This window comes from Propithecus coquereli, unplaced genomic scaffold, assembly GCF_000956105.1.
Source record: "Propithecus coquereli isolate 6110/MARCELLA unplaced genomic scaffold, Pcoq_1.0 Scaffold295, whole genome shotgun sequence".
Taxonomy (NCBI): domain Eukaryota; kingdom Metazoa; phylum Chordata; class Mammalia; order Primates; family Indriidae; genus Propithecus; species Propithecus coquereli.
The window spans coordinates 3,118,462-3,131,660 of NW_012148563.1; the positions used below are offsets into that span (position 1 = coordinate 3,118,462).

At 52.8% G+C, this 13,199-nt stretch overlaps 1 protein-coding gene across 2 annotated transcripts in view; it reads left to right on the top strand.

Moving 5' to 3' along the window:
• MLPH (melanophilin) overlaps window positions 1-13,199 on the top strand; it is a 46,852-nt gene that overhangs the window by 6,966 nt on the left and 26,687 nt on the right. For both annotated transcript variants that reach the window (XM_012648851.1, XM_012648853.1), the window contains exons 3-4: window positions 11,689-11,910; window positions 12,084-12,196. In XM_012648851.1, coding sequence (XP_012504305.1) covers window positions 11,689-11,910; window positions 12,084-12,196 — 335 coding nt within the window. The remainder of the gene's footprint in view (window positions 1-11,688; window positions 11,911-12,083; window positions 12,197-13,199) is intronic.

A 13,199-nucleotide genomic window follows, 5' to 3' on the forward strand; every position in this document is an offset into this window, starting at 1 on the left:
GCTTGTCTACCCACTGGGCCCCTTATCACCTTTCCTTAGCGTCTGTTGTGGGTTGGGTTCCCTACTGAGCAGAGCACACGTGAGCAAAGACTCCGGGTGAGGGAAGTAGCCCAGGGAAGGTTCAAAGGCTGCTCCCAGTAGAGGGCAGAGGCCGGTGTGGCTGGAGCCGGAGGAGAGGCAGTCAGAGATATAATGGGGGTGCTGGTGCTGGTCTTGTGGGTCCCTGCAGAGCTTTACAGGACTTTGGCCTTCCTTTGAGTTGCTGCAGGCCTTCGACCCGAGCCACAGCAAGTAGGTTCCTGAGAAGTGGGCAGAGGCACCTTGCAGGCAGAGCCAGCAAGCTTGGGTTGGCAGTGAGGTGCCCAGATGGGAGGGGCCAAGAGGAGCTGCAGGTCATGGCCTGAGTAACTGAGAGTTTGGAGGTGAGGTCGGCTCAGCTGTGGAAGGCACCAGTGGGACAGCTTTGGGGGAAACCAAGAAATGGTTTCAGGCATGTTGGAGTGAGGCTGCCCATGAGATATCACATGGACATGTGAGTGGCAGCTGGACACACACGCTAGTCTGGAGCTTGGGAGAGATGTCACTGTGAGAGCTGTCACTATGGAGACGGTGTTCGTGTCAGTTTCCTACGGCTGCTGTATGTGTGATTTGTAAACTGCAAGTTTAGTGGCTTAAAACACAAAAATCTATCTCTTAACAGTTCTGGAGGTCAGAAGTCCTAAAATCAAGGTGTCTGCGGGGCTGCCTTCAGTCGGAGGCTCCTGGCCTTTTCCACCTTCTAGAGGCCTCCGGCCGTGTGATCACGGGGTGGGTTTACTAAAGCCCCAAATGCCTATGTGAAGGGACGAGGTGGCGTGGGGCGTGTCAGCGCCACGGCTGGTATTGGAAATGTCCGTGCGGAGAGGCAGTGGTGTGGAAAGTCTGACTCGGGGTGGTGTTGAGTCAAGAACAGTGGAGCCCGAGCGGCGTTGCAGGACTGGTCCTTCGTGTGCACATGCAGTTCTAGCTGGTGACTCACTTCCGGGAGACAAAGACTCGCGTAACAGTGGAGACTTGCTGATGGGATTTTTTAGTTTCTTATTGTTTGTTTTTGTCTCTTGTCAATGTCCTATTGGTTAAATATGCTACTAAAAGTAGAGCTGCCTCTACCTGTGAGAGGCCTGTTCACAAGTCCCTCGGGACCCCAGGGCAGTGGCAGGGGCCCAGGCCCTGGTCGTCAGGCCCTCGCAGGCACGGTGAGCACCGTGAGGCTGGAAGACGTAGGCTCAGGTTCCACTCGGAGCGGGCGGGGTTGGCACCTGGGAAGAGCACGGTTGAAACAAGCGAAGAAGAAAGACCGAGTGCTCACTCAGGGCCAGCGCGGGCTCTGCGCGGGGTGAGCTGAAACATCAATACCAGAAGCCCACTATGAAATCGAAGATGATTTTGTAAATACTAACCCTCCTTCTCCCCAATCCTTTACCGATGTCAGCCTGCTCGTCCAGTTTCAACATACACGGTCATCCGCATCTTGCTGCCCCAGGGCCCGTTCTCCACGGCATGGCTCTGGGTGACGCCCTCGGCGTCCTCATCCTTGCTCCAGTTACTGATTCTTTAATCTCTAAATCAAAAGAGGCTGAGTGAAGAAACTGGTCCTCAAGGGACCACTAAGTGGGTGGCAGTGACAAACTCAGCAATTCGGGAGCATCCAGCTGCGTTCTCAGTGCATTTGACGGACTCCCAAGGGGATGCCCGTGGGTGGCCCAGCCCGGGAAACCCACCACGGTCGTCGATAGGACAAAACTAAGGGGGCCGGGGGGACTGTGAAACCAAGAAACTTGGAAGAACTTTATTGTCCGAATACGCGTCAGGTGGACACAACGTGTGGACGCGAGGCCGGTCCCCAGAAGCAGGTTTGCCAAGAGGCCCGTTTCCCCAACAGCTGACTCACCAGATAGACACATTTGAAAACAGTCAAGCCAAAAAAAAAAGGGCTTCTTTTAATATTTACAGAATTAAGGGAAATGAGTGTCAGATGGGCGGCTGAGCGGTCTGTTTCTCACCAGATGAGAGCGTCAGTCAACGCTGAAGCTGCCGGGCAGGGTCCGGTGGTGACACCGCCACCTTTCCCCGCAGCGTAAGGCCAGCACACCTTTCATTTCTCCCCTGTCAGAGCAGGGACAGACCAGCTGGCCCGGAGCCTGACATGCTGGGGGACGAAGGCATGTGGCCGTGAGACCTGCGAGACCAGCAGGCTGTGCCCAGGACACTGAACCTCCTGCTCCCTCGGCCAGGCCCGACCCCCCCTCCAGGCTGCGCTGACGTGGCCCCCCCACCCCAGGCCCTCCTCGCAGCCTTTAGCAGGGATTAGCGACAAGGAAGCGGGAGGCCGTCTGGCTCTGACTCAGCCCCGGGCAGACGTAAATCTCTCCCTGGAGTGGCTGGTGTGACCAGGGATCAGGGGAGGGCCGTTTACTCTACGGGGTGGAGCGTTATTCCTGCCTCCCCGGAGGACACAGGCTGCGTGCCACAGAATCAGAGACGGGAAGGTGTACAAAATAGGACATGAATGCCGGTGGCATCAGACAGGCATTTTAGGATAGATTCGACTTAACCATCTCCTTTCCCCGGCGGGGTGCTGCAGCGAGGGCGCCGTGGGCGAGCTCTGACGGCAGGGCGGACACTCGCGTGGAGAGCGGCCCTCCTACGCCAGCTGCATCGTCCGGTGCGGGCCCTGTGTTCCGCGAGCCTCCGCGGATGCAGCTGCTTCCCTGGGCGTGTGGAGGGGGCACAGCTGCAGACGCAAGGAAAAGGCAGAGGCTTTGCTCAAAGGGCCAGGTGCCTGCCTCCGACAGCACCTGAGCAGCGCGGCCCGCTGTCCTGCAAACCAGGAATAACGGAGCTTCACGTCGGGGGAGGCACAGGGGGCTCAAAGGACCAACTGCTGGAGGGCAGGACTGGTGACGGCAGCTGGGAGGGAGCCCGGTGGCAGGGTGGCCAGGCAGGGCTCCCAGGGGTCTGGTCGTCACCTCTCGCCCAGCACGTCCAAAGCAGAGGTTGAAATTCCTCCTCCGCCTCCAAGGCCCCATCCCCATCTGGGACGCAGCCTGGTCGCCGAGGCTGAGGTCCAGGAATCGCAGCTGTCTCCGCTCCTTCCCTCTCACCCGTGTTCCTTACACCAGCAAGCCCCTTGGCTCAACCCTGTCCCAAATCCAGCCGCCGCTCACCGCCCCCAATGCCAGCCCCAGGTCACGCCACGCCATCCTCCAGGTGGACACCACAGGAGTCTCCGCTTCCCCCCTAACTGCCCTGCTGCCCTTTCTCCCCACAGTCCCCAGATTCGTCCCTCAAAAGTGGAGCAGATCATCCCTGCTCACAGTCCCCAAAGGTCTTCCATCGTGTCTATGATGCAGTCTGTCCTCCTCTCTGCGGCTCGCAGGCCCTCACCCCTGCTCACCTGGGACCTCCTCTCCCTGGCTCAGGGTTAGGGTTAGGGTTAGGGTTAGGGTTAGGGTTAGGGTTAGGGTCAGGGACCTCCCTCCCTAACACTTGTTGACTCCAGGTGAATCACTGACTTAGCATCTGTCTCCCTACGGGGTCCCAGCCCCAGGAGGGTTCTGCTGTGCTCACTGCCGTGTCACCAGCACCCCGCACAGCCCTGCACAGAAAGGCTCAGAGCCATCCTGGACTCACGGGGTTTTCTCTCCATTCATTCAGTCATAGCCATAATGTGGCTACTCTTCTGACCCCATTTACAGGTGAGGAGACTGAGACTGAGACAGGTGCCCAGCCATGAATATGCATGAATGTTAACGGCAGGTGTATCTGAGGTGGGGGCATACCTTGCCGTGTACTGTTTTTGTATTATCGTTCCTCTCTTCTTCTTCCCCCCCACAGCCCATTTATTACATCTAAAATAATTTACAGGAATTCCTTAGTATGAAATATCCAAGGTGTGCTCAGACCTCCCCACACCTCTGCAGACAAGGCCCTTTCGCTTGGTTGCTGTATCTTTCAACTCTCTTTTAATCTGTAAGATCTTTTTCCATCTCTCTCTTTTTATTTTGAATCATATTTATAGGAGAAAGCCAGTTGTTTCATTTTGCAGAATTGTTCACACTCTGGAGTTTGCTGGTTATGTCCCCGTGATGTTTCTTTTGTCCCTGTCTTTCCTCTAAGTCCACAGTGAGTTCCAGGCACATGTTTCTCAAAGTGCCTCTCATTTTCTAAGTGTTCCATATTAATTCATGTCACTCGGGTATTAAAACAGTTTTAAGGCCCGATGTGTTGGCTCACACCTGTAATCCCGGCACTTCGGGAGGCTGAGGCAGGAGGATCACTTGAGGTCAGGAGCTCAAGACCAGCCTGGGCAGCATAGTGAAATCCTGTCTCTACAAAATATTTTAAAAATTAGCCAGGTGTGGTGGCTCGTGCCTGTAATCACAGCTACTCAGGAGGCTGAGGCAGGAGGATCACTTGAGCCCAGGAGTCCAAGGTTGCAATGAGATACGATGACGCCACTGCACTCTACCCAGGGTGACAGAGCAAGACTCTTGTCTCAAAATCACACTGTGCTCCAGCCTGGGCAATAGGGCAAGACCCAGTCTCTGAAAAAAAATAAAGGTTTTAAGTACAGAAAAGATTATCACATGTTATTTTTTTAATGTTATACAAATACAAGGTAGAGCCAAAGTAAACTTTCTTGAAGGGAACACCCTGTTAATACTCCCAGCTTTTAAACTCCTTCCCTCTCTGGAAGAGCCCAGAACTTCTTGGGCACCCACCCCCGTCCTGGACCCAAGGGACCTGGTGCCGAGCATGAAAGAAGCAAGTGTCCACCTGGGCATTCTAGAGCCTGCATTCAGGGCTTGTGTCTTGCCTTGTGTCATTCTGTGGTTATGTAGAAATTACTGGATATTTCCAAAACCCAGGAAGAACAACAAGCCGGTGTATAGCCGGACTTGGGTGACTCATGCCCTTGGGTAGGGACCGGAGCCCACTTCAGTGGAACACCCTGTGGTAAGGGCACAGCCCACAAATCAAATATTAGATCTGCTAACCCTCCCCAGAAAGGCAAATGGGTGGGATGTGCATTTGTGCTCTCTGCAAACAGACCGAAATTCCTGAGATCACCTGTGAAGGATCGCCAGGGGGACACATGGGCAAGCCATGGCTCACTTTAACAACAACAACAAAAAAATTATTTTAATAATAATAATAAGGAATTTGAAGTCACCCTTAGCTGGACCACTTGGCATGGCTGACAGGCAGCTCCAGAGACGAAAACACAGGAGCTGAAGCAGGAAGTCAGCTGCCAGCCCAGGGCCCGGAGATTAGCTGTGGTCTAAGATCATGTGCGAGATTCTCCGAGGCTCTCGGGCCTGTCCTGTCGCATCACCGCTGACTTCCGCTTTACCATTCGTATGGCCACCCCGGCCATCCTCTCCGGAGGAGCTCCAAGAACTTTAGTAAGTTTAGTAAGGTTCTATTTCTCTCATTCCAATTTCTAATATTATTGTTACATTCCGTCTGTGCTCTCTCTGACAGTTCTGTTGAGTTTGATTGCCACACTTCCAATAGTTTTGTCTCGTAGTTCTTTGTGGGTTTTTTTTCTTTTGGGGGGGGGACAATCTCACTGTGTTGCCCGGGCTAGAGTGCCGTGGCGTCAACCTAGCTCACAGCAACCTCAAACTCCTGGGATCAAGCGATCCTCCTGCCTCAGCCTCCCGAGGAGCTGGGACTACAGGTGCGCACCACCACACCCAGCTAATTTTTTCTATTTTTAGTAGAGATGAGGTCTCGCTCTTCCTCAGGCTGGTCTTGAACTCCTGAGCTCGAGTGATCCTCCTGCCTAGGCCTCCCAGAGGGCTAGGATTACAGGCGTGAGCCACCACACCCAGCCTGTGGGGTTTTTATTATTTCAGAATATTACTGGGGTACAAATATTTTGGTTACATAAATTGCTTTTGTACAGTTCGAGTCAAAGTTGTAAGTGTGCCCATCGCCCAGATAGTGTATATTGTACCCGTTTGGTGTGAATTTACCCCTCCCCTCTTCCACCTGCTAGATTTCCAGTCAATGTTGTTTCTATACATGCACATAAATGTTGATTAATTAGTACCAATTTGATGGTGAGTACGTGTGGTGCTTGTTTTTCCGTTCATGTGATACTTCACTTAGAAGAATGGTCTCCAGCTCCATCCAGGATAATACAAGAGGTGTTAGTTCCCCATTTTGTTCTGGCTGAGTAGAACTCCATGGTATACATATACCACATTCTATTAATCCACTCATGTATTCATGGGCACTTGGGTTGTTTCCACATCTTTGCAGTTGTGAATTGTGCTGCTGTAAACATTTGAGTGCAGGTGACTGTTGATCCAGCAACTGCATTACTGGGTATTTACCCAAAGGAAAAAAAAGACATTTCATAAAAAAGACACCGCACTCTCTTAGCTCTTTGACTCATTGGATCTTCGCCCCCTCCTAGGGTCATCCTGAAGACTCATTTTTCAGTCACCTGGGGTGTATCTTCCAGTTGTTTTCTCAGGAATAGCGTGGAGTGTGGATTTTAGATTTGAGAATCTCTGTTCCACCTGGTTGGGAGTAAAATCTCAGCTCGCACACTTTCCTTCAGGACTCTGGGGACATCGCTCCCTGGGGTGAGCAGAATAACATGCCCTCCCCCCAAAAAAGATGTCCACGTCCTAATCCCTGGACCCCGTGAGCATGCTGGGTGTGTGGCAAAGGGATTTAAGGTCGCAGACGCAGTCAAGGCTGCTGACCAGCTGGGCTGGCCGTAGGGAGGTTGCCTGGGTTGTCTGGGTGGGCCGAGGTCATCTCAGGGCCCAAGCGGAAGCAGGAGGGAGTCAGAGAGGGTCACTGCGAGACTCGACGCTGGCCGTGAAGGTGAGGAAGGGGCCGAGCCAGCCAGTGTGGGGCCCTCCCCACGCTGGAGAAGCCGGGAGCAGATTCTCCCCCAGGGGCTCCAGAAAGGGTCACAGTCCTGGTGACACCTTGATTTTAGCTCAGTGAATCCCGTGTGGAACTGACCCCCAGAACGGAAGATGATAAATGTGTGCTGTGTTAAGCCACGAATTTGTGGAAATCGGTAACAGCAGCAGCAGGACAGGAGTGTCCCGCGGCTTCAACCTTGCGTGGAAACCATGTGCCCGGCCACAGTCCCCTGGGAGGTGGCTGTTTATCTGCCCACTCTGGCTGGGATTTTCTCCGTCCTTGTAACGGGGCAGCCCCGTCAATCTGTGCATGTGTCACCTACACTCCAGTGACCCCTTCAAATCTGACGATCCAGCTCTTTTTTTTTTTTCTTTTTCTCTTTTTTCTGGTTGGGAGAGGTTCCCTGTCTTCGTAGAGTGATTACTGCTTCTGTGGCAGGGTCAGAAACTCACTCACACCCAATGGAGCTGTGGGGAGCAAATGCAGTTCTTTTATTTCTGTGCAATCCGCCCGAGGGCCCCACGCCTGGAGCAGCAAGAGAGCTCAGCTGGTCTCTGGGCTCTGCGCCTGGCTCAGCTTCCCTTCCAGAGCCCCTCTGTCCCACCGGTGCCTTTGGCCAGGCCAGCAGCCTTCCTGGTGACAGAATTGATGGTGTCTGGACTTCATGAACTGCCCACTGCCCGCTGCCTCCTTGCTGGTCCCTGCTGCAGGCTGCAGGGTCAGGTCAGCTTCCTCGTGTGCGAATGGTCCTGGCTGGGCACTGGGATGCAAATGGCACCCACCACTGAGACCCTGATCCCAGCCATGGACCCACCCACTGCGGCCTCTTCTCACCAACCCCCAGACTCTGCCAGCACCCTGGTCGCTCAGCACCAAGCACTGTCCTGCTGGGGCATAGCCTAGGGTCACCGGGATGGTGGAGGCCCCCTCACTCCCACACTGACACAGCAGTGACCAGCAGAAGCGCTAGCCCGGGCCCCTCCCCACTGCTGTACCGGGCCTGGAGGCGTGGGCCGCCAGCCCCGGTGCCCTGGGCTCTCTGGATTCCACCGCAAGGGTGGCCGAGCAGGGACACAGGTGTCCTCTCTTCTCCCTGCCCAGCCGCCTCTGCCTTCCACACCCCATCATTGCTGGAAGGGGGCTCCCCCTTCCTCCTCCTGTCCTGGGAAGGTTTTCCTTCCGTCATATCCGTCTTTTCCTGGGAGGACACAGAACCTCTCTTCGGAGCAGGTGTCTCCCTGCAACTCAGTTCTGCACCCACCGGTCTCGGCTCTCAGTGTCGGTGTCCCAGGGTGACCCAGAGGGCGGCAGTGTGGGTCCCCTGTCCCCAGGACCCCGCTCCACACCTCGTCCACTCCGCCTGCCGTTTCCGGGGCTCTTGCTCTCTCTGCCTCTCCCTGCCTCCTCACCGCCCCCTCCCCGCGCGCTGGGAGACAGCAAAGGTGACTTCAAAGTCAGCAGTTCTCAAGCTTCCTGGCCTCAGGAGCCCTTTACTTTCTTGAATTACTGAGGACCCAAAGGGTGTTGCTTCCGTGGATCTTATCTGGCAATATTGAAATTAACACTGGGAGGGTTAAAAATGTTGATTCATTCACTCATCTAAAAATAAAAGTAAACCTCTCACATGTTAATGTAAATATCATTTTTATGAAAAACAACTATTTTTCCAAAACCAAAACGTGAGTGAGAAGAGTGGCATTGTTCTGTGTTTTCGAAAATCCCTTTAATGTCTGGTGCAGTAGAAGATGACTGAGTCTCATCTCGCTTCTGCGTCGAATGTGTTGTAACACGTTTGCGCTGAAGTAGTTGAAGCAGATCTGGCCTCATACGGCTATGCAGTTGGAGAAAGGAGGAGCACTTTAAAATCCTCTGTGGACGCTACGCTTTGACACTGCACGACAACCTGGCAACTGGTAGTCTCTCAACGCTTAGTTGTCATGCGGATTCTGAAACAGTGTCGGTGAGCTTTGCCTTTTGTGTTACGGAATCCTTTGGTCTGTCTTGCACTTGGAGTGGCTCTTCTACCCCTGTGTGATTTTTGTGACATCGTGTATTGTTAATTTGGAAAATACTGGTTCGCTGAGTTATGCAGACTTTCCAAATGTTGACACAGCTCATTGTGCATAACAAAAGAAAATCACAGCCATTATTGTCACCACCGAGCTCATGCGAAATCTCTAAGTGCTGGAAACTGTCGCGCTCTCAGCCACGGATATGTGTTTTCCAAAGTACTGCTTTGTGCTTGAAAGCTTTAGTTTTGTCATTGGCAATAAATACTGTCACTTCTTTTCCTCCAAGTGACAGGCTCGCTTTGTTCATTTCTGAGAAAATGTCTGCCAAACCCCCAGGTCAGACGAGTGAAAACGGTCTTTCATGAGAAGAATTTCTAGCTCAGGTCACAATCCAAACACTTGCCCAGTTTCGTTCATTGAAACTTCTGTCGTCCTTTGATACGCAGCCGAAGTGCTCTATGTACTCTTCCGGTTTGCTCTCACAGAATACCAAAGAGACATGTACTCGGGGGTCAGGGTTCAAAAACATTCATAACTTTTACTGTTTCATCAAGGCTATACTTAAATGGAACTTTTTTGTCCTTTTCTTTTTCAATAAAGGATACGGCGAGTGCTAGTACAGTTGGTCCCACTGCCTTGATTCGTGCGAAAGCCCTAGAAGTTTTGCCACCGTTGCTTCTGCATCATTGGGGTGCACGCATCAAAGAGCAAAGAAAAGGCAAATGATGTCTTAGTGTTATTGCAAAAATAGCTTTGACCTTGTAAATTCCTTTAAAGGATCTTAGGAACCTCCAGAAGTCCGTGGACCGCATTTTGAGAACCACTATTCTAAATCTCTGGATTTGATATTCCACAGTAGAAATTCTGCTCGTTTTCCCCTCCGTTGTCGATTGCAATTCCCTCCCATCTTTATTTCCACTAGCTCCTCCCCGCCTCGGCCAGCAGAGCCTGTGGTCTGCCTGCTGCCGTCTCGCTGAGACTGTACGGACCTTCTTATGCCCCTTTTAGCACGCCACGCGGACTTGCTTCAAACCTTCTATCTCTGACATTACATTGCATTCGGGAGAGTCTTTTATTCCTGAAGGTAACTTTAACTTGCAGCTGCGCGTTGGGCTTTCGCCCGCGATGCACCTGCGGTGGAGTGCCAGCTGGTTGGCCCAGTGTTTGCGCCAAGCAGGGAGCGTGGGTTGCTCTGGCCCCATTCACCCCTTGGGACCTGAAGCCCCAGGTCTGGTTGATATGCCCACCCCTGGCAGGCATCATCCGGTCCCCCCAAATAGGGTCTCCTCTGCCCTCCCTGTTCTCTGGCTATGGAGAAGGGAAGTTAACGTTTTAAAGAACTTGAAGTGCAGCATGATTATCCTTTCCCCCGGGTCAGCACCTGAAATATATCAACCTCCCGCTGCTGCCCGGGACACCACATGCCAGAATGCAACACACTCGCACATGTCCTCATCTTCCTTCCTGCTGTGCTGGGCCTCAAGGGTATCGTTCTGCCAGGATAGGAAATAAGGGGCATTCACCAGGAGAGAGGTCAGGCAAGCCCTGCCCAGCAAAGGGGCGGCCTCGAGATTTTCTGGCCAGCACATATATGGCAAGAGCAGAGGTAGAGGGGACTGGCTCCAGGTGCTCTTCTGGGCAAAGACTTGACCTTGTGGATACAGCTTTACCCAGACCGTAGTCTGTGGATGACCGTATCCACCGCCCCCACCCAGCCTGGCCCAGATTCCCACAACTGCTTGACCCTTTTTTTCTTGGCTTTTGAAGCTATAACGAGAGCTTCAAGATTTTGTGTCTGTCTTGGCGAGTATGTAAATGAATAGTTGGGAGTGGGAGCTCAGTGAAGCTCAGCAGGGCCACTGTCAACCAGAGGCAGCCTCCGACACCTCTTAGGATGACTCCGTGGCCCTCACCCTTTTTATACTCTGTGGCCTCCCTTTCAAAAATCCAAGAACTTCAGAGTTCTCAGAAGACAATGGCACCAGTGTCTCTCTAATTTTGTCACTAAGAATGGATTAAGTTTATCTCATCTAAAATTAAAAATATTATGTTTGGCGGACATTCTCTGATATCCAAAACAAAAGAATGTGTTCATTATTATCTAGGTACATTTTCTAGTCAGTTCAACTTGGCCGGTTCACCAGGAAGCTGTGTTATTCAAAACCAGATGGCCTAGGAGAACTGTGGTTATCCTGGGACTTCCTGGTGCTGGGTAATTCCTTCTCTGGAAACTCTCCAAGCCGAGCCACTTTCGTGGCGCTCTGCTGGGGCAAACCTAGAGCGTGAGCTCAACGCTTGCCGCCCTGCTAGAAGAGAGCCAGAGCTGCTTGCTGAGGAAATGTCACCTGGCTTTGCCCTCAGGACTCTGCGACCCCCCTAGGGAGCGTGCAGTGACTTGCCCTCCAAACACTGGCACAATTGTAAACAGCCACGAAATGCTTAAATACAATGTCATTTCTATGAAATTAATATGTTTCGATTCCAACCTACCAAAATTGCACGTTTGAACTCAACCTACCGGTCTTACCCCCAGAGACAGAGTGGGGCATGGAGTTGGCACTGCTTGGTAAGGGATGCCTTTGGGTGCCTCTGCCCAACTTTGGGTCACTGTTGCCTGCATATGAGAGAGCTCCTGTGTGTGTATGTGTGTGTGCGTGTGCGTGCACACGTGCGTACACATTTAAAGCCTGTTGCAAGAACAAGATGTCTGATATATTTCCTCTTTCTGATATTTTCCCAGGGGGTTGAAGGGCAAGATTAAGAAGGAAAGTTCCAAGAGGGAGCTGCTCTCTGACACTGCCCATCTGAATGAGACCCACTGCGCCCGCTGCCTGCAGCCCTACCGCCTGCTTGTGAACAGCAAAAGGCAATGTCTGGACTGCGGCCTCTTCACCTGCAAAAGCTGCAGCCGCATCCACCCGGAGGAGCAGGGCTGGCTCTGCGACCCCTGCCACCTGGCCAGGTGAGCCAAGGCCTTGAGGTCAAGTGACCCTGATGGCTTCTGGGTCTATGTGTGCCTTCAATGTGGCTGGCTAAACAAGGGTGGACGTGTGTATGCGTATGTGTGCGTGGCACGTGCACGTGCCACATGCAGTACACGGGCCGTACCGTGGACCTGTGCTGGTCTCTCCACAGAGTGGTGAAGATCAGCTCGCTGGAGTGGTACTACGAGCTCGTGAGAGCCCGCTTCAAGCGCTTCGGGAGTGCCAAAGTGATCCAGTCCCTCCACGGGCGGCTGCACGGCGGAGGTGAGGCATGGACGGTGGGAGGGGCTCTTCTTGTTCCCCGGCATGTTTAACGTTTCAGGACCAAGCAGATTCCCTTGGAACGTGTGTGCGCACATGTCTCTCTGTCAGTTCCTGTTTCTGGTGTCTTGCACAAAGTTGGCAGCTTTTTATGTGATGATTATCAAGACTTAGAGAAATCTGTTGCAAGTCAATTGTTTGAGTGTTTTGAATCCAAGTATTTATTTCATGGAGAACTTGAAATCCAGGCTATAATCTTAAACTAAACAATGTGTTCTACTGTATCATCCCTCTCTAAGGCATTTGGAAAGAGAGATCTTTTTAGGGGGAGGATGGGAGGATGCCAGAGGGTCACTTGAGTTTGAACTTGAAAGCAAATAATTGAGCAGTGTTTTTTAGAGAGAGCTTGCCTTGTCCCCACTGCTTGAGTCCTAGGCTTCCGCCATTAAGCCTGGCCAAGCATGTGGGCTGGGACAGCCACTAAGCGGGTGTCTGGGGTCTCAGCATCCTAGATGTTTCCATCTACAGGACGAAGGCCACAAGGCGGGTGCCTGGCTCCAGCAGCAGTGGGGTGCGGCCAGAGCAGAGGCTGTCCTCTCCTCCCCACGCCCCTGCCCAGGCCTCCCTTCCGGAGAGGTGCCCTGTTTGTGCTTGTACCCTAAAGCCCCAGGTTGGATAAGGAGGAGCAAAAGTTGGGCACAGCCACCCCTCTGAGCATTCAAAGTCTCGCTGGGCCCGGCACAGGTATTTCTGAGGCATCTTAGCACGTTGTTTAATTTAGGACAGAGACTACGGAGGCACCCTCACCTGTAACGGCTGCTAGCACCTGGAGCAACAGACCACAGGGTGGCCTCACTTCTTGGGTGGTGGAGGTGGGTGTAATAAATCATCAAAACCAGGACATTTTTAGGAATAAGAGGAGGCCCTACTGATAACCACGCCACAGCACACACGTGACTAGGAGCACCCAATGAGGCGGGAAGAGGCCGTCACCCTATTCTTGGGG